The sequence below is a fragment of the Prionailurus viverrinus genome, chromosome B2, assembly GCF_022837055.1.
Source record: "Prionailurus viverrinus isolate Anna chromosome B2, UM_Priviv_1.0, whole genome shotgun sequence".
Taxonomy (NCBI): Eukaryota; Metazoa; Chordata; class Mammalia; order Carnivora; family Felidae; genus Prionailurus; species Prionailurus viverrinus.
The window spans coordinates 115,514,904-115,539,766 of record NC_062565.1 but is presented as its reverse complement, the minus strand read 5'-3'; the positions used below and the strand labels follow the sequence as shown (position 1 = coordinate 115,539,766).

At 35.2% G+C, this 24,863-nt stretch overlaps 1 protein-coding gene across 1 annotated transcript; it reads left to right on the top strand.

Annotated features, from left to right (window-relative positions):
- Window positions 1–12,212: 12,212 nt before the first annotated feature.
- On the top strand, window positions 12,213–24,564 carry LOC125165197 (protein LEG1 homolog). Its single transcript, XM_047857781.1, has 6 exons — window positions 12,213–12,513; window positions 16,780–16,866; window positions 18,052–18,236; window positions 19,147–19,247; window positions 20,909–21,147; window positions 24,464–24,564. The coding sequence occupies exons 1-6, from the start codon at window positions 12,213–12,215 to the stop codon at window positions 24,562–24,564; spliced, it is 1,014 nt and encodes a 337-aa protein (XP_047713737.1).
- The last annotated feature ends 299 nt before the right edge of the window (window positions 24,565–24,863 follow it).

The following is a 24,863-nucleotide window of genomic DNA, read 5'->3' as shown; positions in this document are numbered from 1 at the left end:
CAAATGTGAAATGCAATACACCAAATATCTTATTATTTTTAAATACGAACAATTGTCCTCTTAAATTCAAAAGTAGTTAAATGCATTTTGGTTTTTTATTGCTGCTAGGAAGAATGAATGGCAGCTAATTTTTGCTACAGTTTTGTTGTATATACATATAGTTGACCCTTGAACAACATAGGGGTTTTGGGTGCCAGCCCCTTGCATGGTCAAAAATCCATGTATAACTTGACTCTTTAAAAACTTAATTACTTAGAGTCTACTGTTGACCAGAACCTTTGTTGATAACATAATCAGTCAGTTAACACATTTTGTATATAATATGTAATATATACTGAATTCCTACAATAAAGTACACTGGAGAAAATAAATGTTATTAAGAAAGCCATTAGGAAGAGAAAACACATTTACATTTACTATTCTGTATTTACAGATACTGTGAGTTTACATCACCGGTTTATAAAAAAATCACCTGTCTGTCAGTACCTATATCAATATTGTCTTATATAAAACAAAACACTGTAGATGTTATATGCATTTACTAACTCATATAAAAATTGAAAAGACAATGTGGGAGAAAGAAATTCAAATTCATTTACAGGTAAATGATTCATGCATTGATAATGAAGAAGCAATATGATTGCTTTATGCTAACCTACCAGTGTAATTGATACAATTTCTTCATGGTAGTCTAGCCTGTACATTAATGAATGAATGAATGTACATAATGAATGAATCATTATGACATACACTATTATAGTCATATACGTAATACAGTATTGGAAACATTACTACACTTTTTAAAAACCACTTACCTGTGATGATAAGCTAATACATATTTTCTCCAATTAGAGAGGCATACTGCACAGTAATGTAATTCTTTGAAAATAAAGTTATAAAAGAGTAAGAAAATTAATATGTTATTAATTTTGTATTAAATATTATTCACCCTACTTTTTTGAGATTTTTTTCTTTATTGTTTTTAATTTAAATTTTAGTTTGTTAACATACTGCACAGTATTGGTTTCAGGACTAGAATTCAGTGATTCATCACTTATATACAACACCCATGCTCCTCACAACTGCCCTTAATACACATCGCTCATCTAGCCCATCTCCCCTCCCCTCACACTTCCCTCCATCAACCCTCAGTTTGTTCTCTATGAATTCCACATACTAGTGAAATCATATGGTATTTGTCTTTATCTAACTGACTTATTTCATTTAGCATAATACATTCTAGCTCCATCCACATAGTTGCAAATGACAAGATTTTGTTCTTTTGGATGGCTGAGTAATATTCCATTGTGATGTATACCACATCCTCTTTATTCATTCATCAGTCATCAGTCAATGGACATTTGGGCTCTCTCCACAGTTTGACTATTGTTGATAATGCTGCTATAAACATTGGGGGTGCATATACACTTTCTATTCTGTATTTTTTTATCCTTTGAGTAAATACCTAATAGTGCAATTGCTTATTATAAGGTATTTCTATTTTCAGTTTCTTGAGGAACCTCCAGAGTGGCTGCACCAGTTTGCATACCCACCAACAGAGCAAGAGTGTTCCCCTTTCTCTGCATCATCTCCAACATCTGTTGTTTCTGATGTTTATAATTTTAGCTATTCTGACAGGTATAAAGTATCTCATTGTGGTTTTGATTTGTATTTTCCTGATGATGAGTGCTGTTGAGCATCTTTTCATGTGTCTGTTAGCCATGTGGATGTCTTCTTTAGAAAAGTGTCTATTCATGTCTTCTGCCCATTTCTTAACTGTAGTGTTTATATTTGGGGTGTTGAGTTTGATAAGTTCTTTATAGATTTTGGATACTAGCCCTTTATCCAATATGTCATTTGCAAATATCTTCCCCCATTCCTAGGCTGCCTTTTAGTTTTGTTGACTGTTTCCTTCACTGTGCAGAAGCTTTTTCTCTTGATGAATTCCCAATAGCTTATGTTTGCTTTTGTTTCCCTTGCCTTCAGCGACGTGTCTCGTAAGAAGTTGCTGTGGCTGAAGTCAAAGAGGTTGCTGCCTGTGTTCTCTTCTAGGATTTTGATGGTTTTCTGTCACACATTTAGGTCTTTCATCCATTTTGAATTTATTTTTGTGTATGGTGTAATAAAGTGGTCCAGTTTCATTCTTCTGCATGTTGCCATTCAGTTTTCCCAACACCATTTATTGAAGAGACTGTCTTTTTTCCATTAGATATTCTTTCTTGCTTTGTTAAAGATTAGTTAACCATATAGTTATGGGTCCATTGCTAGGTTTTCTATTCTGTTCCATTAATCTGTGTATCTCTTTTAGTGCCAGTCCTATATTGGCTTGATGACTAAAGCTTTGTAATATGGTCTGAAATCTGGAATCATGATGCCTCCAGTTTTGTTTTTCTTTTTGAGGATTACTTTGTCTATTCAGGGTCTTTTGTGGTTCCATACAAAGTTTGGGATTGTTTGTTCTAGCTCTGAAAAAAATGCTGGTGGTATTTTGATAGGGATTGTATTCAATGTGTAGATTGCTTTGGGTAGTATAGACATGTTAACAATGTTTGTTCTTCCAATCCATGATAATTTAATGCTTTTCCATTTCCTTGTGTCCTCTTCAATTTCTTTCATAAGTGTTGTATAGTTGTATAGATCTTTAACCTCTTTAGTTAGATTTATTCTTAGGTATCTTATTATTTTGGGTACAATTTCAAATGAGATAGATTCCTTGATTTCTTTTTCTGCTGCTTCCTTCTTGATGTATAGAAATGCAACAGATTTCTGCATGTTGATTTTATATCCTACAACTTTGCAGAATTCATGTTTTAGTTCTACCAATTTTAGGTAGAGTCTTTCGGGTTTTCTATATAGAGTATCAAGTCATCTGCAAATAGCAGAAGTTTGACTTCTTCCTTGACAATCTGGATGTTTTTTATTTCTTTTTGCTGTATGATTGCTGAGGTTAAGACTTCTAGTACTATGTTAAATAGTAATGGTGAGAGTGGACATCCTTGTCTTGTTCCTGACAAATGAAAGGCTGTAAGTTTTTCTCCATTGTGGATGATATTATCTCCGGGTCTTCCATAAATGGCCTTTATGATGTTGAGGTCTGTTCTATCTATTCCTACTTTGTCAAATGCTTTTTCTGCATCTGTTGAGAGGATCATAGGGTTCTTATCCTTTCTTTTATTAATGTGATGTATTACATTGATCGGTTTGCAAATACTGAACCAGCCTTGCAGCCCAAGAATAAATCCCACTTGATCATGTGAAAAATTCTTTTAATATACTGTTGGATTCAATTTGCTAATATCTTGTTGAGAATTTTTGCATCCATATTTATCAGGGATATTGGCCTGTAATTCTCCTTTTACGTGGGGTATTTGGTTTTGGAATCAAGGTAATGTTGACTTCATAGAATGAGTTTGGAAGCTTTCCTTCTATTTCTACTTTTTGAAATAGTTTGAGAAGAATAGGTATTAATTCTGCTTTAAATGTCTGGTAAAATTCCCCTGGGGAGTCATCTTTGACTCTTCATCAAAGGACTCTTCTTTGTCAGGAGATTTTTGATTACTGATTCAATTTCTTTGCTGCTCATTGGTCTGTTCAATTTTTTATTATTTCTTCCTGTTTCCGTTTTGGTAGTTTGTGAGTTTTTAGGAATTTATCTATTTCTTCCAAATTGCCCAGTTTGTTGACAAATAATTTATCATAGTATTCTTTTATAACTCCTTGTATTTCTGTGGTGTTGGTTGTGATCTCTCCTCTTTCATTCATGATTTGATTTATTTGTGTCCTTTCTATTTTATTTTTGATAAGTCTGGCCAAGAGCTTATCAATTTTGTTAATTCTTTCAAAGAACCAGCTCTTAGTTTCATTTGTCTGTTCTACTGTTTTGTTTTTGTTGTTTCTATATCATTTATTTCTGCTCTGATCTTTATTATTTCCCCTTTTTCTTCTGGATTTAGGTTTTATTTGCTGTTCCTTTTCTAGATCCTTTAGGTGTAAGATTAGGTTGAGTATTTGGGACCTTTTTTGCTTCTTGAGATAGGCCTGAAATGCAATACTTCCCTCTTGGGACTGCCTTTATTGCATTCCAAAGGGTTTGGACTGTCGTGTTTTCATTTTCATTTGTTTCCATGTATTTTTTGTTTCTTCTTTAATTTCTTGTTAACTCATTTATTCTTTTTTATTTTTAATTTTTAAAAAATGTTTATGGGGCGCCTGGGTGGCGCAGTCGGTTAAGCGCCCGACTTCAGCCAGGTCACGATCTCGCGGTCCGTGAGTTCGAGCCCCGCGTCAGGCTCTGGGCTGATGGCTCAGAGCCTGGAGCCTGTTTCCGATTCTGTGGCTCCCTCTCTCTCTGCCCCTCCCCCGTTCATGCTCTGTCTCTCTCTGTCCCAAAAATAAATAAACGTTGAAAAAAAAATTAAAAAAAAATGTTTATTTATCTTTGAGAGAGAGAGAGAGACAGGGGAGGGGCAGAAACGGAGGGAGACTCAGAATCTGAAGCAGACTCCAGGCTCTGACCTGTCAGTGCAGAGCCCTATGTGGGTCTCAAACTCACAAACTACCCGATCATGACCTGAAGTCAGACACTTAACTGACTGAGCCACCCAGGCTCCCCAACCCATTCATTCTTTAGGAAGATGCTCCTTAATCTACATGTATTTGAGGGTTTTCCAAAATTCTTCTTGTGGTTGACTTCAAGTTTCATAGTGTTGTAAATTGAAAATATGCATGATATGATCTCAATCTTTTTATACTTGTTGAGGGCTGATTTGTGACCCAGTATGTGACTGATTCTGGAGAATGTTCCATGTGCACTTAAAAAGAATGTGTATTGTGCTGCTTTAGGGTGATATGTTCTGAATACATCTGTTAGGTCCATCTGGTCCAGTGTGTCATTCAAAGCCATTGTTTCCTTGTTGATTTTCTGCTTAGATGATCTTTGCTGTAAGTGGGGTGTTAAATCCTCTACTATTATTATACTATTATCAATGAGTTTCTTTATGTTTTTTATTAATTAATTTATATATTTGGGTTCTTCTAAGTTGGGGGCATAAATGTTTACTATTATTAGATCTTAAATATTTATTTATTTTTATTTTTTAATATTTATTTATTATTTTGAAAGACAAAAAGCACGCAAATGGGGGAAGGGCAGAAAGAGAGAGGGAGACAGAGGATCCGAAGCAGGCTCTGCACTGACAGCAGTGAGCCCGATGTAGAGCTTGAACTCACAAACCATGAGATCATGACCTGAGTCAAAGTCAGACACTCAACCAACTCAGCCACTCAGGTGCCCCTACAATTGTTTGATCTTCTTGATGGATAGGCTACTCAATCTAATGCCCTTCTTCATCTCTTATTACAGTCTTTGTTTTAAAATCTAGTTTGTTTGACATAAGTATGGCTACTCTGGCTTTCTTTTGACCTCCATTAGCATGACAGATGGTTTTCCATCACCTCGTTTTCAATTTGCAGGTGTTTTTAGGTCTAAAATGAGTCTCTTGTAGGCAGCATATAGATGGATCTTGATTTTTTATTCATTCTGATACCCTATGTCTTTTGATTGGAGCATTTAGTCCGTTTACATCACAGTGATTACTGAAAGATATGAATTTAGTGCCACTGTGTTACCTGTAGAGTTGGTGCTTCTGGTGATGCTCTCTGTTCCTTTCTAGTCTTTGTTGCTTTTGGTCTTTTGTATCTCCACTCACAGAGTCCCCCTTAAAATTTCTTGCATGTCTGGTTTTGTGGTCATGAACTCCTTTAGCCTTTGTTCCTCTGGGAAACTCTTTATCTCTCCTTGTATTCTGAATGACAGCTTTGTTGGATAAAGAATTCTTGGCTGCATATTTTTCCCATTTAGCATGTTGACTATAACCTGCCACTTCTTTCTGGACTGCCACGTTTCTGTGGACAGATCTTTTGCAAACCTAACCTGTTTTCCCTTGCAGGTTAGGGACTTTTTTTCCATTGTTGCTTTCAGGATTCTTTCCTTGTCTATTTTGTGAATTTGACTATGATATGCCTTGGCTGTGTTTGGCTTTTGTTGAATTTAATGAGAGTTCTCTGTACTTCTTGGATTTTAATGTCTGTGTCCTTCCCCAGATTAAGGAAGTTTTCAGCTATAATTTACTCAAATAAGCCTTCCCCTTTTTCTCTCTCTTCATCTTCTGGGACTCCTATGATACAAATCTTATTACATTTTAATAAGTCATTGAGTTCCCTAAATCTGTCTTTATGATCCATGACCTTTCTTTCCTTCTTCTTTTCAGCTTCATTATTTTTCATAATTTTATCTTCTATATTACTAATTTGCTTCTCTGCCTCATTCATCCTCATTTTATGGCCTCCATTTGGGTTTGCATCTCAGTTATAGCATTTTTAATTTTGGCCTGCCTAAATTTTACTTCTTTAATCTCTGTAGAAAGGGATTCTCTGGTATCCTCTATGCTTTTTTCAAGCCCAGCTAGTATCCTTATAATCCTTGTTTTAAATTCTAGTTCAGATATCTTGCTTAAGTGTATTGATTAAGTCCCTGACCATGAGTTCTATTTCCTGTTCATTTTTGGGGGTGAATTTCTTCATCTCGTCATTTTGTCCAGAAAAAAAAAAGAAGAGAGAAAAACAAAACAAAACAAAAAAGAATAAAACAATAACAAGCGAAAAAACAAAACTAGATCCTGGGTGTATTTTGGTCTGCTTGTTAAAAAAAAAACCTAGATGAAGAAAATAAAGTAAAAATAAATAAAATAAATTAAACAAAAAATAAGATATATATAAACATATATAAAAATAGAAAATAATGATAAATATTTTTTAAAAGAATTGAAAAAATGAAAAAACAATAATAAAAAATAAAGAATAAAAGTAAACAGGAAACTAGATCCTATTTCCCCTACAGTTGAACCTTTGTAGGACTCTTTGGTAGACTGGTTTATGCCGGTCTTTTGGAAGAGGGGCCTGCAGCGCTGATTCTCAGGCTGATGTTTTAGTGGAAATCCACCTTGAGGGCACAGGGGGTCTGGACTTGGTGTAAGAGGCTCCAGTGTCCACTAGGTGGCACTGTTTTGCTCCCTGAAGGCTTTCAGTGCTGACAGGTGGGATTGATATGGTGGCGGTGACCCACTCACAGAATGGATAAGCCAGAAGCTATGTAACTGACTACCAATCTTGTGTAAAAATGGGCTTGGAAGGGATAGAGAAAGGAATGAAATTTCGAGTGTAGCTTCTTACATTGTTTTGGCATTTAAAGTGTTAACAATTTAAATTATAAATAAAATAAAATGAATATAGATTAAAAATCAAAATTGAATCTTAACATAAACAAATGAACCTAGGGGTGCCTCTGTGGCTCAGTTGGTTAAACGTCCTATCTTATTCTCTGCCCAGGTCATGACCTCACAGGTTGTGAGTTCCAGCCCTTAGACTCTGCACTGACAGAGTGGAGCCTGCTTCTGTCTCCTTCTCTGCCCCTTTCCCATGCTCTCTTTCTTTCTTTTCCATAAATAATAAATATTTTTTTAAAAATGAACCTAGAAGCATATCAAAATGCTAACACCCACACATGCACACACAAACACACTCGCACACACCTCTAATGGAAGACTGGATCATTACAAGCAGGTTAATTACAGTTTATATTATCTTTATTCAGCTTTTACAACAGAGATATAACCAAAGTGAAGGGATCCTAGTTTTGTGCCTGGTGTCTGTGATGGAGTAAACCACTTCCTGTCCTGAAAGATTATGGTGATGTCTGTCCTTAAATAATTCTTTGGCTACTTCTGTTTCAGTGTTAGCATAAATCTCTATCACTAAGTCATACCTTTATACAAAGCACTAACTTCAGGTAAATGAAGATATTTCAGCAGAATGAATTATATTGGATTTGACAAAAGTATGTGATTAAAAAATATTTATTAGATGCTTATTGATAGTTAACCAAGAAAAATATTGGCAGTTAAACAAACTTTCAACTGACTTAATTGCCAGGTTATATTAAAATTCTGCATAAATAATAAGCAGTTAACAATTGGTAACCAAATTTTTCTAGGCTTATGTCTTTACCCAATACAAGGACCATAAACAGACATCAAGTTTCATTTTAAGAACTGTGAAACTGACATATACTCAGGAAAACGAATAACTATGAAGGGCACTAAAAATGTTGAGACATGGCCATTCTGTGCAGAACAATTAATTTAGAACTGAAAATTAAAAGCTATTGAGTTCTTTCTTCTTTTACTGGCTTACTTACAATATATCCAGAATACATCCTCATTTACTAACAACAAGTGCAATCAAATACATCAAATGAAGTCCTGTTGTATACACAGCAATATGATGTGTCACGAAAGATTTATGGAAAAACAGAAATTTGAACTGGTATCATACCTAGCTCCAATATATGGCTAAAACTCAACTGAGAACATACAAATATATTCTCCCTCCCACTGTGCATATCACCTTGTTCTTACAACAATCTATTTTTAACTGTTTCTGGAGCACGTCTTACCAAAGTTGAACAAGTTACATGGAAAAGAGAAGCTATGTTTGTAGAATAAAGCTATACATGTAAATAAAAATAAAGTGATTAGTGTCTCCAAGGATTATTTCATGTATATATGTGTTTAATTGTGTGTTCCATTATTTCATGTATATACAGTTTCTGACTGGAATCAAGATGCCTCTGAATCAGAAAACAGACCCTTCATTGCTTGTAGAACTCATGTATAAATTCCAACTCATATACCATCTCCTCTTTAAAAATCTTCTCTTATTTGATGACTCCAGTTCTATCTGAAACCTACAGATATCACTCCCTTTTCTGAACTTCTATAACTCTTTATTCATAATTTTCTCAAAACTTTCCCCTGAAAATAAATAATATCTGATTCCTTTAAAATGTTCATTCTCCATAATATATTGCACTTAGTTGATATTCAGTAAATGTATAGTTAAAAAAATAAATGAAAAAATAAATTAATGCCCCTCTTCCAGAAGAAATAAAATGTTTAAATTTTCCAGTTCATCTGGATTCATGAAGTCAAAGCTGTTTAAAACTCCATCCTGAGCTCTTAAGATCAGTAATACCAATATTGCCTAAAAGACTAAAATAATACTATTAAATATGTCATAATTGAAAAAACATTTTTCTGACCTAATAAATTATGTGCAACCCTTCTTACTCCACTGTTAGGAGTCTCAGATATTAAGATGTTTCCTCCTCTTTTGCAGTCTCCCAGCATTGCATATGCACTTAGTTCTCTTCCATGTAATAAAATATAAATTATAAGAACTCATCAATGGGATATCACTTGGCTATATAAAAGAAGGGAATCTACCATTTGTGACAACATAGAAAAACCTGGAGGACATCATACAAAGTGAAATAAACCAGACACAGGTAAGGCAAATATTGCATGATCTCACTTACATGTGAAATCTAAAAAAGTTGAACTCACATAAGCTCAGTAGGATGGTGGTCGCGAGGGACTAAAGACTAGGGGCTGTGGGGAGATACTGGTCAAAGTGCACAAACTTTCAGTTATAAGATGAATAGTTCTGGGGATCTAATGTACAACATAGCAAGTATGGTGAATAGTACTGTATTTCATATTTGAAACTGCTAAGAGAGTAGAACTTAAGTATTCTCACAACACACACACACACACACACACACACATACATGCACACACAAAATGGTAACCATGTGAGGTAATGGAAGGACTATTAGCTTGATTGTGTAATCATTTTATTATGTATATACATCTCAAAGCATCACATTATGTATCTTAAATATATACAAATTTTGTCAATTATACATCAATAAAAATTGAAAAATGAAATTGAAGGTAAAGTTCATCTGTCACAAATCAAATTACTTTCTTTTTTCAGAGATTACCTTTTTACAAAAATCCTTTGTTGAACATCTGTTGGGGAAAGACATCAAAAAGACGCCAGTTAACCCATGAGCTGGATCCTGGTCTTCAGAGGCTCCTCCCCACCCCCCCCCCACCTCTGTCCTTGGAATGTGGGTTCTGCTTGTCTTTCCTATCCCTATCCCTATCTATCTGAAACCTACAGGGATAGGGATGCGGTGTTGAAAACACCTACATGGTATATGTGACTAAATACAGTTAAGGCCTTTTTAGAAACTTTTAAGATTTGGCAGGCAGATGCGGGATACATTCATCTTGCTGCTGTCCAAAACAAGCCTCCTATGTACGCTTCCTTTATTTAGGAAGGCTGCCATCTACCAACCTGGAGTGGTCTGCCTCTTTCTTCGGTCTTTCCCTGCCCTCCTCATATATTTCAGGTGACATCTAGGAAGCTCCTGAGAGGGTTGTGAACCAACAACATCTCAAAGACAGGCATCTTTGTACTTTGTTCACCACGGCAGGCCAGGGCTAATACAGCACCTACAATAAAAGTTACTGCTCAATAAACGCCTTTCAACTTAGTTGTGTGGCTTAGGAATGGTTTTCTAATAAAAAAAAGTTTCTTATAAACTGATCTGTTATCAGTTCAATTCAGGATATCAAGGGATCCAATTGTTCTTCCGGGACACTGTGTTGCTTCCTACCTGAGAGTTAGGGAAGCAGAGAGTGGCAGGTTGGTTAGACTAGAGGTGATGGCTGGAGCTGTTGGAGAAGATTTTTTTCCTCGTTGGTGCTTCATTTGTGTCTTTCTCAGTGTCTAGAAAGTGCTCTGGCTCAGATGCTCTTTATTTCTACTCCCTCACATGGTACAGTGGTTTTTACTCTAGAGTCATGGCTTTACCACCTCTACTCAGCATCCCTTTTTCATATGGGACTGAGAAAGTTGGTGATTTGGGTCCCTGTATCCCAGAGAGCTTTGAAGAGTTCAATCTCTCCCTGCCTTTGGAGTTCTTCAGCATATGTAGGGCCTTCCATTCTATTAGGGATAGGGAGACTTTGGCCTCACCTCTAATCCTTGGAGCAGCTGAGTTCAGGGCAAAGAGGAAGCCTGCGATTGGTGGCATGCAAAGAATGTGTCTCCAAACCAGTAAGAAGACATATTACCCTCAAGGTGGAGCAGAATAACACACGTATAGTTTTCAGCTCACTTAAAGCGCTCCATCAGCTTTTTGAACTACTTAACCTGTTTCCTTATCTGGAAAGAAAGTGTAACCAAAACAAAAACAACAGCAATAACAACAGACTTAGCACACCAGAAGTGTGCAACCAGAAGTGCAGCAGAGTTTCTACATTTTGGGTCGCCTTTGGCCAGTGAACGATAAGAGCAAATGCTTAATTCCATTCCTCAAGGCCAGGGGCTCTTTCATAGGAGTGTTCCTCCTTAGTCCCAAGAAAACATTAAGCACCCACACCCTTAGTGGAAGCAAACTGGATAGTCTCTCCTTGTATTCACTTTCCTCCTTTCTTTTTTTTTTCTCCCTCTTTTTCTTTTACTCTGTAACCACAAAGCAACTGCCTGCACACAAGTTTTTGGCTCAGATCCTGGTAACATGGAATTTGGGTTGATATGTCTGACATACAAGTCTGGACTTGCACTTGAACTAAAATTTCAAAGAAATCTGGTAAAGTCCCAAATATCACTAAAATGTCTTACAAATTCTATCTGAAATTGTTTACTTAACTGTTTATTTATGTGGCTGAAATCCCACTAACTAGAGATAAAATTGGATAAACAGCCGTTCTTTAAAATTGAAATAACTCTAGAGGTGCTTAGGTGGCTCAATCAGTTGAGCAGCTGACTTGATTTCGTGTCAGGTTATGATCCCAGAGTCATGGGATAGAGCTCTGCATTGGGCTCCACAGTGAGCACGGAGCCTGCTTAAGATTCTTTTTTCTCTTTTGCCCCTCTCCCCCACCCACACACTCTCTAAAAAATAAAAATTAAAAAAAAATCAAGTAACTCTGGGAAAGACATACAATTTATTATCATAATTAATATGAGAGACAGACAGAAGATAGAGACAAAAATAAATTTAGGATGAACACAGTCTTACTAAAAATTCTAGAGACTGATACATAATCAACAATTTTGAGATGATTAACAAGGGAGGTAGCCTACTATCTTTGGTAAGGCATTTGTTTACCTCCACCTTCTCATTACCAAGAAAGGCAGTGGAAGGTGTTGATTAGATGAGGTGCAGAAAAACAATGTAGCTTCCTCCTCCATTTCCCAACAAAGGTCCTGTCATAATCTCAATCTCTGGGCTAAACACCATGGCTTTCGATCTTTCCTGGCCTTATCTAATCGTTAGTTGTATTTTTGCTTCTTTAGCAAGAGCATCCAATATCTCAGATGTATATCCCCCTCTGTGGAAAGAGAGTCCTGGTCAGTTCAGTGACTATAAGATAGAAAATGGAAAGTATACCATTAACTTCTGGCATTATCCTGAGAGATTGGGGACGTACAAAATCCTACTGAACAAGACAGCCAAATATTTTGCAAAATTTTCACCAGAAAATGAACAAAATATTTTATGGGGATTGCCTGTACATCATGGATGGCAATATCAGACAGGTAAGAGTGTCTCTTTTTCATTACAATGACTACATTACAATGACCTTTGATTTAAGTGTAAATTAATTAGGAAGTAGTACCTTGTACATTTAGCACCATCTTTGTGAAAATTGATTTTTTTCTCTTTCCTTTCTATTCCTTTTCCAGCCATTTGCGTTCTTGCCCAATCTCTATCAAGTATTTATGGAATGTCCCCTACATGCATGGTTTTTGCTAGCCAGAAATGTCCAAAAGAATTGTGTACAATGATGAAATGTTTCTATTTGCACTGTTCTCTATGAAAGCAGCAGCTCTTATATTCTTACATGAAGCTACTAAGCACTTGAAATGGCTAATACTTCTGAAGAACTGAATTCTTGATTTTGTTTCATTTTAATTAATTTAACTTGAAGAGCTACAAGTGGCTAGTGATTACCACACTCACCGAAGCACAGCATATTAGGCTTAGTTCAGTCAATATCAATAACTATTAATTGATGTGCTACTGGGACCAAGCCTAGTTCTTGTACACTGAAGAGTACATCCAACAACAAAACAGCTAAGGTGATATGCATTAACTACACATGGGTGTATAAGATTAATTTGCATTATCTATAATTCTAAATATGATTAGACTATAGTCATAGAGATTGGAGTGACAAAAGAGAAAAAAACAAAACCTCTGTAGGAAAACCTGAAAATAGCATCTCTACTGAGGAATAAACGTAGATATTTGTTTTGGAACAAAAATATCATAAGCCCCAAGCCATCTTGTTCAATGGGAAGAGACCTTCACTATCAACTTCTAGAAAACACTATTGGAAGAAAGAAATCAGTGAGAAGATGGGTGGCATTATAGAAAAGACAGAGAAAGAGACTGCAATGTCTGATCTGTGATGACAGTCTGAATTGGCATCACATCCAAGTTCGTTGGGAGAATCTCCTGACATCCAGTATAATTCCCATTCTTGGGCTGCCCTTGGCATGGAAAAGAAGAATATATGAACTCCTGAGACATGGTTCTGGAGAAGCAAAAACATAAGATCCTCTGTAAACAATAATCAACTCCCCCAAGGGGTGCACACACTTACTCCTACAAAAATTTTCAGCTCTGGGCCCAGTAATGAACAAACAGTAAAGTAAAATATTGGATAAGGTATTTTCAAAACATCATTTTCATTCATGAATACAATACATGGGATTCTACTGTTTTTTAAGGGCTGATTTATGTATTTAATTGAGTTGAATTCTACGATACGACTAGAGAAAACCAAAACAGAATTACAAATTATGAAATAGCCCATAAAAATATTTCACCCACAGTATGGTAAGTCTCAAAGACATGATAAGGACTGTAAGTACAAGAGTAGCTCAGGAAAGACAGTGACAACCATGGGCTGAGAATATCATGGGAAGAAATTAGAACCAAAGAGCTTGATGGAGGCATTGCGAGAATATAACTGCTGGTATACTAATTACAAAGATGGCATTGATAGCAGGTTTTACTGGAAGAAGACTACCACATAGGCAGAAGAACTGGAATGTGAAAGAGTAGTGGGTGGTTTATTTGAGAAGATGAACCAAGGTTAGTTAAAGAGATGTCTTTAAGTCAGACTGGGGAATTTTAATCGGGCTCTTAAGCAATATGGATTAGTTTAGTAACAAGAGCCTAATGCTTACAAAATACTTGAATACATTAAATGTTTGCTTCTAGATTGCTTAGCACATGTTTTTTTTTAAATATAGTTTTATTAATATGTAATAAACATAGAATAAACAGCATATGTAAGATGTATTTTTTGGTAAGTTTGGTATAGGTATATAGCTTTGAGCCCATCACCACAGATAAGGACCATATGTATCATTCCAAAAATGTTCTTTTCCCTTTTGTATTCTCATCTTCAGGAACTTCTCTTTACCCAGTCTCTCCCAGCCTTCCCCATTCCTCCAACTACTCATCCCCCCACTCCCAAACTTCACCAGTAACCACTGATGTGCTTTCCATCATTACAGATTAGATAGAATTATCTAGAATTTTCATATAGACAGTTGGGTGCTCCTTTTTTGGTCTGGTTTATTTCAATTGTCATGATTATTTTGAAATTCATCTGTCTAGTTTCATATGTCAGCATTCATTCATTTTTATTGGTTAGCTGAAATTTTAATCAGACTAATGTTTGAACTGGGGAGAGAATACTGGAAGTCTGAGGGAGGATAAAGAAGTGACGAAGCAACACTTAAATGAAAAAAAGGGAAGACTGGCACATATACGAGAAATTGACAGTAGATATCATTGCCTTCCCTTGAAGGAGTTACAACATGGTTAAGAAGGAGAGTTAGAAATGATCCAACCATAGAGCAAGAAAGAGTTGAATCGTAAGATGTTAGATAAAAGTGAATGTCGTGAGCTGGAATCATCTGGGAATAGAGTAAGATTTGAAGTGAATCTTGAAAAAAGGGTACAATGTTGATAGGCTTTTAAAATAGTAATCCAGGGACAAAGAACTAGAAAGAGCAAAAGGGCAAGAATTAGTGGAATTAGTTTTGTATACATGAGAAAAATAGAGAAAGAGGAAAATGTTGAGAGTATAGGAGATACATAATGTATGCTACAGAAATAAATCTAGTTGGAAAATACAGTTTGCTATATTTTCCAAAATTTTGAATTTGAATAGTAATAAATATAACAAATTTTGTTCTGGAAAAAGTGGGTATGATGGAAAACAATGTTTGGTCAAGGTTATGGAGGATGACGTATTTCTTGCCATGGAAAGGCAAGAAAAAAATTTCTTCAGAAGATAAAACATCTGGAAGCAGGCACAGCTTGGCTGTAAAGAAAGAGAAAGTACTGAAGATGTCCAGAAGAGTCCTGAAACTCCTCTGGCAAAGAACAGAAGATTCATGATGCAATCTTCCTTGACAATCAAGATTAGGGGTTCAGTCTCAGGTATGCTCTCAGGTATCTCAGTTGGAAGTGACTTGGAATCACCAATAAAGCAGTTTTGTGCAGATTTGGCAAAAATGGAACTGGAGCACAGTTTTGTATATAGAGTAGACGACAAAGAAGTCAGCAACATAAGGAAATCCTCAGATTAGCTTCATGGGCAACCATCCTCAGAGACTGAGTGGTCTTAAAAGGACAGAGAGTCTTGGAAGCAGATTTAAAATAACTCCCAACTGAGACAAAACCTAAGAACCAGGAGAGGTATGTTTCACATACTTGAATATTATTCTAGTTCAAAAGAAGATTAACAATTTTGGGAAATTTCCATGAATGAGCAGAACCACTCAAACCTTTCCTTTTGCCCACTGAAAGTTCATCTGGTCAAGAAGAACTAGAGAAAAGAGAAAGTTAGCAGGAGTAAAGAGAATAAGCCAGTGTGAAAATGGTTGAAACAGGGACAGAGACAGGCATTGAGTCAGAGACAGCTTCAGGGATATGCAAGTATATGCAGAAGGTAAAAAAATATCAAGTGTGAAAAAAAACAGAAAGGCATGTTTTGAAAGTCGGAGGTAAGAGAGGATGACAAAAAGATAAAAATAGAATAATTGCTAATATTTACAGAAACACATATTCTCTGAGCTGAGCACTTTTTTGAAGTTTATTTATTTTGAGGGAGAGCACAGCAAGTCAGGGGCAGAGGGAGAAAGAGAGAGAGGGAATCCCAAGCAGGCTCTGCACTGTCAGTACAGAGCCCGACCCGGGGCTTGAACTCATGACTGTGAGATCACAATCTGAGCCGAAATCTAGAGTCAGACGCTCAACAGACTGAGCCACCCAAATGCCCCTGAGCTGAGCACTTTTTAAGTCCTTCATTTAAAAACCCCAGACTTCTAGGAGGTAATTATTGTTATTCTAATATATACACGAGAAAATTGAGGCTTGCAGAAGTTACTTACCTAGGGTCAAATAGTCGGTAAGCAATGAAAAAGGATTTGGTTTTCAGCAAATGAGTCCAGATCTTGTTTACTATACAGGAATATTCACTCCCTAATATCGAAGATGCAGAGTAGTTAGTAAATGGAAAAAACACAGACTACAGAAGTTAAAAAAAAAAAAAAATAAGGCCTGTGAGAGAAAGTAGATCATTGTACGGATGTTAAGGAAAAGGAAAAAATATGCATGGAAGATAGGAAGCAGAAAGTCATGAAGTGAAGGAAAGACAATGTGATAGGAAAGCTGACACAATTCTTTATTCCTGTAAACATGGTGTGTCTAGTTAGCGTTTGTCTCTACAGCTAGGAAGGGGTCCTGGTAAAACCAACTCTGGATTTTGTCTCTTTTAGGCAGATTAGCCGATCCCACAGAAAGTACAGACTGTGGCCGTAAGTCTGGGGATCATCTGTGCATCTCTGTGGACAGTTGGTGGGCTGGTGAGTTCAGTGTGACCGTCAAACCTCAAATAGATGACCTTTCCATAAAAAATCAGTTCAACTTAAGATCCCAATCAGAGAAGCAAAACCAAACCCAGAATCACTGCTTTTATAAAACGAAACAAAACAAAGTCTGTTTGGCTCAAATGTGGATGTCTTGAAATGGGTTTTGAGATAGATATATTTTTAATTTACTGATTAATTTATTTAATTATAAAAATATCAGGGAGACCAGAAACCTCAAAGTTTGATTGAAACATATAAGGCGGGAGCAAAATTTGTGTTATATTATGAAATAAAACCTTGTTAACAAGGGAAATATCTAGATAAATATTATTGTATTTTAAAGCTATGTCAGATTTTCAGCTTTAGAATAAAACTTAGAAAAGTATAGAATGCTGTTACTAATTTTTAAATTTTTCACTTACTGTACCTTGGAATTTAATTAGTATTTTAAATTCCAGTGCAATTATTATCCATGATTTAAAATAATAAATGTATGGGGCACTTGGGTGGCTCAGTCAGTTAAGCGTCCTACTTCAGCTCAGGTCATGATCTCACAGTTTGTGAGTTCGAGCCCCACGTCGAGCTCTGTGCTGACGACTCAGAGACTGGAGCCTGCTTCAGATTCTGTGTCTCCCTCTCTCTCTGCTCCTCCCCCACTCTCTCTTTCTGTGGTGTGTGTGTGTGTGTGTGTGTAAAATAAAATAATAAAATAAAATAATAAATGTACAACTCAGGGTTTTTAAGAGAAGCATATTCAAGTTGTATATAACACTAAGGAAAATTTCTTTTTTTTTTTGATGTTTACTTATTTTTTTTTGAGAGAGAGAGAGAGAGAGAGAGAGAGAGAGAAAGAGAATGAGCAGGGGAGGGGCAGAGAAAGAGAGATAATCCAAAGCAGGTTCCCTGCTATCAGCACAGAGTCCTATGTGGGGCCTGAACTCATGAACTGTGAGATCATGACCTGAGCCAAAATCAAGAGTTGGATGCTTAACTCACTGAGTCACCCAGGTGTCCCAACATTAAGGGAAATTTCTGATAATATTCCCAAAGTTCCCAAAATTACTGCTTAAGTTTTACCACATATCTAGATCTGTGGGTTTACTTTTATGAGAGACTTCTTTACTTCAAAAACAACCTCTTTTATATATTAACAATATTAATAAATGTTTGTTTATACAGATCTTAATTATTATCTCTCTGCAATGCCCTTCCTTGCTGCGGTTGATTCTGGTATAATGGGGATACCATCAGACAAAGTCACCTTTCTGCCACCGCCCAAGGATCAGATGAATTTTTGTTACAATGTTTCTAGCTGTCATTCATCCTTTCCAGAAGCAATGAAAAAGTGGAATGAATTTTACCAGGTTTTGTGTGTGTGTGTGTGTGTGTGTGCTTTAATTAATACTTTCAAGGCTAGCCAGATAATTTTTGAATAGCACTTCATGTAGATTTTTTATGCATTGCACAATGCAGTCCTAAGGAATAAATTTCCTAATGTGAAAATATTATGGTGACAGCAATATCATTATGAGTGCATTGCTGCATGACATCATACCTCAATAGCATCCTCACTGCCAATACGGTATCAAGACTGCCCTATCTACCCTTTTCATACTAAAGTTATATACACACAGGTGAACCCAGAGAAATTATGGCTTAACAGTGCATGAAGTGTCCTAGCTCATCATAATTTCAGGACAACTGAGCAATAACTGATATACAAATGCAATTGTGAGATAGGTTGTGGTGAATTTGATCAGCTTATTTCAACTCTCTTGATAACCAAATCACATATGACTTGATTAAAATGAGCATTTGACACTCAGAAGCAAATATTGATGTCCAAAGCAAAGTGTCATGGGTGAAAGAGTAAATGACTAAAGATTGGGGTTCCCTTTAGAGAACTTCTTCATTATATTGCATAAGATTAGCTTTGACACTTTGTGGACAGTTTGTTGCATGGCAAGAAAAAAACAAATGTACAAAATACTAAAGATCTTGTTCCAAACAGTGTAAAATCCTGAACATTTCTGAAACACATGGTTTATTCTTTTCGTATGATTTCAGTATCACTAGTAATTAAAATAACTGATATTGAGATCTTCAGGAAGTGTTAAGCATTAAATCTTTCTTTCATACCTTAACTCTTAGAAAAAAAATGTTCTCCCCTTATTTAGAATGTTGAAAAATTATATTTGTAAATAGAACTGATTTTCAAGAAGAGAGATTGTTATAATTGCCCACATATCAATAACTTGTTTTTTTCCTGGATAGCACGTGAAGTCACATTCTAGTTCCTTTGATGGCCTGTTGGAGTACTTATGGGCTGCACATGTCTCATCTTTGGAGATTGCTAGTAAAAACTTTCACAATAGGTAAGAGTGGATCTAGAGTTATTTTGTTTCAATATGGTAATAATCTTTCCATCTTACACTGTCTTTTTCACTGAAGTCTTTGAAGAGCGGAGTTCAGAAACGGGTAGATTTTTAGGCATTTAAGTGAGTTGAGTCATCAGTATAGGAGGGTTATGCAGGTGAGACAGCTGTCATTTGTCATTAGAGAAATGTTTATGCAGGGAGTCCATTCCTTGTTGACTGACTTTTAGAAATGAAGAGATGTCACTTATTGGATACTTGCAAAACCTGTTCACTGAAGGGAGTGTTTGTTGATGGATTGAAGTCAGTCTAAAAATGGTTTGGTGTCTACTTGTTACTATGTCTACAGATCATTTGTCTTTTTCAGGACCCACAAACATTTCTGGGAGCCCACAAGGATTAATAGAACTGAGAGCATACCCAGGCAAGAACTGAGAGAACCCTAATATCTTGCCTCTGGCTACCTTGAGGCCCTGACCAAATAGGAAGTAAAGCCTTAGCATTGAAGATATACCCCAACACATGCACAGGGCTCCTCAGCAAAGAGTGGAAGATTTATTGGTTCAAGGAACTTAAGGGAACCTTTAACTAATCATTAACTGACCATGATGCTTATGAGCAGGGACCTCAGTGATGACTCACTACAAAGAACACAGAATGAACAACAGAATCTGTCCATGCAAAACAGTAAACAACAATGACAAGAAAACCAAACAACAAAAAACCCTGGTGAGGGTTGGAATCTGATTTTTAGAGTGTCTACTTAATAGTGTGTGAACTGTCCAGTGTTTAAAAAAAAAGAGAGACAGATGTGCAAACAATCAGGAAAAGTATTGCATGCATGCCCCCCTCCCCTTATACAGAGATAATTAGTCAATAGGAATTGTTCCTCTGGGGTCTCAGAGGACAAAATGTACAAATTTCCAGTTATACATAGTTCATGGGGATGTAATAATATACAGCATAGTCATTATAGTTGATACGTTGCTTATTTGAAAGTTGCTAAGGAGTGGATCTTAATAGTTTTCACCACAAGAAAAAAAATTTGTAACTTTGCATGGTAACAAATGTTAACTAGATTTCCTGTGGTGATCATTTCACAATATACACATATATCAAGTCATTACATTGTATACCTGAAAAACAGAAAGAAAAGTTGGCTTTCTAGGATCATCAGAAAAAAAAAAAAATACCAAGCTCCTTAAAAAGCAAAAAAACAAACAAACAAACAAACAAAAAACAAAAAAAAAAACCTGTTACTTCATTTTTAGTGGTTACCTGAAATGAACATTGTGTTAAGAGATGTCTAAATTCAGCAGAAATTTTGCTAATTTTCTTTTATTTTTATCTTTATATTTTAAAATAATGAGACTTGGTCACATATCAGAATTTATGTAAGTAATGTAAATGCTTCACGAAAAGGGAAACACATGTGATTAAAAACACATATGTTCTGAGATGGTAATATTCAAATTAAAAATTTTAATAACATCTTTTCAAGTGTTCAAGTGTAAGAGCTAACATCAACATCAAGATTCTTTACTCTATATTCTAAAAAGTTCAAGAATGTCATTTTGAACACGTTATGTTTTGAAAATTGAGTTGGCAAAATTCTGGGTAGACTAACTGTAAATGTATACTTTCCCCCACTTCTCTGTTAGATTAAAATACTATTCTAAACAAGAAGCTGATTTTGAAAGAAGCTGGGCTTTATTTGTGGATTATTTAGCTCCACCACTCTTTCCTACAACCTTAATTAGAACATACGAATTCCAGAAGGAGCTGCCAAAACGCATGCTTATGAATGAGGATAGAGCCCCCTTCATCCGTGACTTTAGTGGCTTTCAGAACACAGTCCTGTTTGCTCTAAGTGTTCTCCACAAAGTACATAAGTACACAGGTAAGAGACACAGAGACCTTTTTATTTGTAAGTTCTATCCATTGTGTTGATTTCATAGGTAATGAAAGACGATCGAATCATAAATTACTACAACAGACTGTCTGAAGAAGGAAATGTTGACTTTTTAAGACATGTTTCAAAGTTTTAGCAATAATCCTTGTGGGTTTGTGAGTGGCTTCATTTAGTGAGTACATATTACTTAACTTACTTACTTAGTAAGGCCCTTAGTTATTTAACACCTCTTCTCCTCTGGGGCCCTTCAACAAAGCAGATCAATATCACCACATGTTACTTTGGCAAGGAGACAATGGAAATCCCTATTTCTTTCTTGGACAAATTTTGCTATTTAATTTTATTTTGTTTTTAAACAAAAAAGATAATAAACATAATAATGACACTTGCTATAACTAAGAAAACCCTGAAATAAATTGTGTTATATGGACTTTCCCCATCCAATACTATGATTATAGACATCAAGGAAAAAATTTGACCCCCCTCCCAAATTCTGGTTTTGAAAGAGGTATGTTTCTCCAAAATTTCAAAATCTTAGGTTTACTAAGTAGAAAACACAGATGAAATTACATAAATTTGTAAATGTGAAAATTACTATGTCATTCAGTTTCCCAAATACTATTTATCCTTGTTCTACTGAGGGGAAAAAAATGTGTGTGTGTGCATGTGCATGTGTTTAATTCAGATTCCCTAAAGAAGAATTCAGAAATAAGATATGACTCAAAATAAAAATGAATGCATTGTATTTTAAAAGTGAAACTTGTTTATGTATTACCAAGGGTAACATTGCTGTTTTAATAAATAAACCTTCAGATTGTAATGGCAAAACTCAAAGGATTCTATTTCTGTCTCACATGATGATTTAAGATGTTCAATTGGTAAGAGGCTTTCTTCCATGGTAATTAAGAGATCTAGGATCTTTCCAACTTTGGCTCCATCAACATTCACTGCTTCATCACTGTATCCTCCCTATAAAGTAATTCAAAGGAATTAAGTGCTTAAGGGGGCTCCTCTTTGAAAAGCCTACTAGAAGTGACAAACTTAACTATATCTCACATACCTTTGGAAAGAATAGTCATACAACTCAACTAGATGAGGGGTAGGAGGGACTTGGGAAAATTAACTCTTGTCTGAACCCCACTGTTAGGAGAATCATAAAATGTATTGATTACCACACTGTCAGATATGGAAAGTACAATCTAGTCTTAGATGATATAAACAAACTCTACTGGCCTAGTATACAGAGGGACTGAATAGATAGAATTGATTACATTTAAAGATTGTATACAACAGATTTTTAGATTTTTGTAAGTTCCAGTTGTATTAAAATTAGCTTGGATTTGTTAAGGAATTTTGAATTTACTCTATAGGCTACAATAAAAAGAAAAAAAAGACAAATTGGAATGTAGTTAAACTAGTTATCATGTTTCCTGTATACTAATTGCATGCATCCACTCACACTCAGAATTCAAAAATTGTGCTTAAAGCCTTGGCAGATATTTTTAACTAATATGAGTTATAGAAAAAAATAGGATACCATTACTAAATACTTTTCTCCATTTCTTAATAATACTTCATTTTTATGGCTATAATTTCTTTTATACTTATTTTAAAAATATATTCAATATATGCCTCTTATTAAAAATTAAAACACTACAGAAAGTTATTAAATACACATAAAACTTACCTTCTATCTATCCTCTTTCCTTAATTCCTTACCTTAATTCCTTGTCTGATATATATTTTTTAACTTTTGGTCCTATTCCTACAAAAAATATTTGTATGAACTAATGACTATAAATAAATAAATAAATAAATAAATAAATAAAATTAATGGATGGAACTGGACAGTGTTATGCTAAGTGAAATAAGTCATACAGAGAAAGACAGATACCATACATTTTCACTCTTATGTGGATCCTGAGAAATTTAACAGAAGATCATGGGGGGAGGGGAAGGAGAAAAAAAAAAGGTTAGAGAGGGAGGGAGCCAAAACATAAGAGACTCTTAAAAACTGAGGACAAACTGAGGGTTGATGAGGGGTGGGGGAGGGTGGGTGATGGGTACTGAGGAGGGCACCTGTTGGGATGAGCACTGGGTGTTGTATGGAAACCAATTTGACAATAAATTTCATATATTGAAAAAATAAATAAATTCCAGTTAGTTAACATACAGTGTTGTATTAGTGTCATGTGTAAAATGTAGTGATTCAATACCTCCATGCAACACCTGGTGCTCATTATGACAGGTGCACTCCTTAGTCCTCATCACCTATTTCACCCATTCCCCCACCCACCTCCCCTTTGGTAACCATCAGTTTGTTCTCTATCGGTAAGAGTCTGTTTCTTCATAAGAGACTCCTGAAAACTGAGAATGAACTGAGGGTTGATGGGGGGTGGGAGGGAGGGGAGGGTGGGTGATGGGTATTGAGGAGGGCACCTGTTGGGATGAGCACTGGGTGTCGTATGGAAACCAATTTGACAATAAATTTCATATATTGAAAAAAAAATAATAAAAAATAAAGTTGACTAAATTGATTTTTTTGGAAAAAAAAGAAACCAATTTGACAATAAATTTCATATTTAAAAAATAAATAAATAAAAATAAATAAATAAATAAATAAGTCAATAATTTGACTAAAAACTGTGCTGTTTGCTTAAAAGAGGTTATGTGTATGGCACAGTTCTGTCCTATTAATTTCTCACTAGCCATATACACTTGAGAAATTAGCAAGTCAGCAAATATTGACACATTATTCTGTAAGTAATATATAACTTTTCATTGAATGGATTTATATTCTTTTTAGTTTTAGGTAATGTAAAAGCAGCATTGAGTGTGTACTATTATTAGCTTAATTTGTTGGGATAGTGACAGATTAAATTACTAGAAATGAATTCATGGATCAGGTATTGCCAAGTGGCAATTAAAAAGTATAATATAGATTACATTCTTGTCAAAACAAAAACAGAAACAACACAAATTGTTTTTTAGAGTTCATGTTTCTGCATAGGCGCTGAAAATGAATATTAGCAAACTTACTAATTTTCAAGAGTCTGATTTTTTATGGATTTTCATTTCTTTAATCGCTGCTGTATCCATTGTTCTCTTTAGTTACTTATGTATCTTAGATGTTTGAATATGAGGGCATAACAAAATTTTAAAATGCAAAATATCGTTTTATTAAAAAATGCATATGAAAACATGCTAATTTCATACTAATTGAATTTTGTTTTAGATAATTTCAACATTTGGGATTAAAATTAAATTTTACCTAAAACTCCTAAATATCTTTACTATTTTCTAGGTACATTATCTTTTGTTTTATGGAAAACTTTAATGAAGTCAACAGTTGCAAGGAAACTGTTTCTAGAGATTTTGGAATTCATCCTTCATTCTTTCAACTAAATGCTTCTGGAAATGTGTATAAAATAAAAATCCAAGATGATAATTTCTCGAGGAACAGTATTCTCAAGATTAGTCCTTGCATGTTTGCATAATTTTGTCATTGTCTATATCTTAAAGTTTGAGTTAATATATTGCCATTAATATGCTTAATTAAAATTAGTATCAATAATGAAAATGTTTACTTTTTAATGTAGATTCAGTTGAATAACTGACAAATGCTGATAAATTAATAAAGTTCATAAAACCTGATTAGAATTTTGGATTTTATTGAATCCAAATTAATTTTATGAAATTTAGAG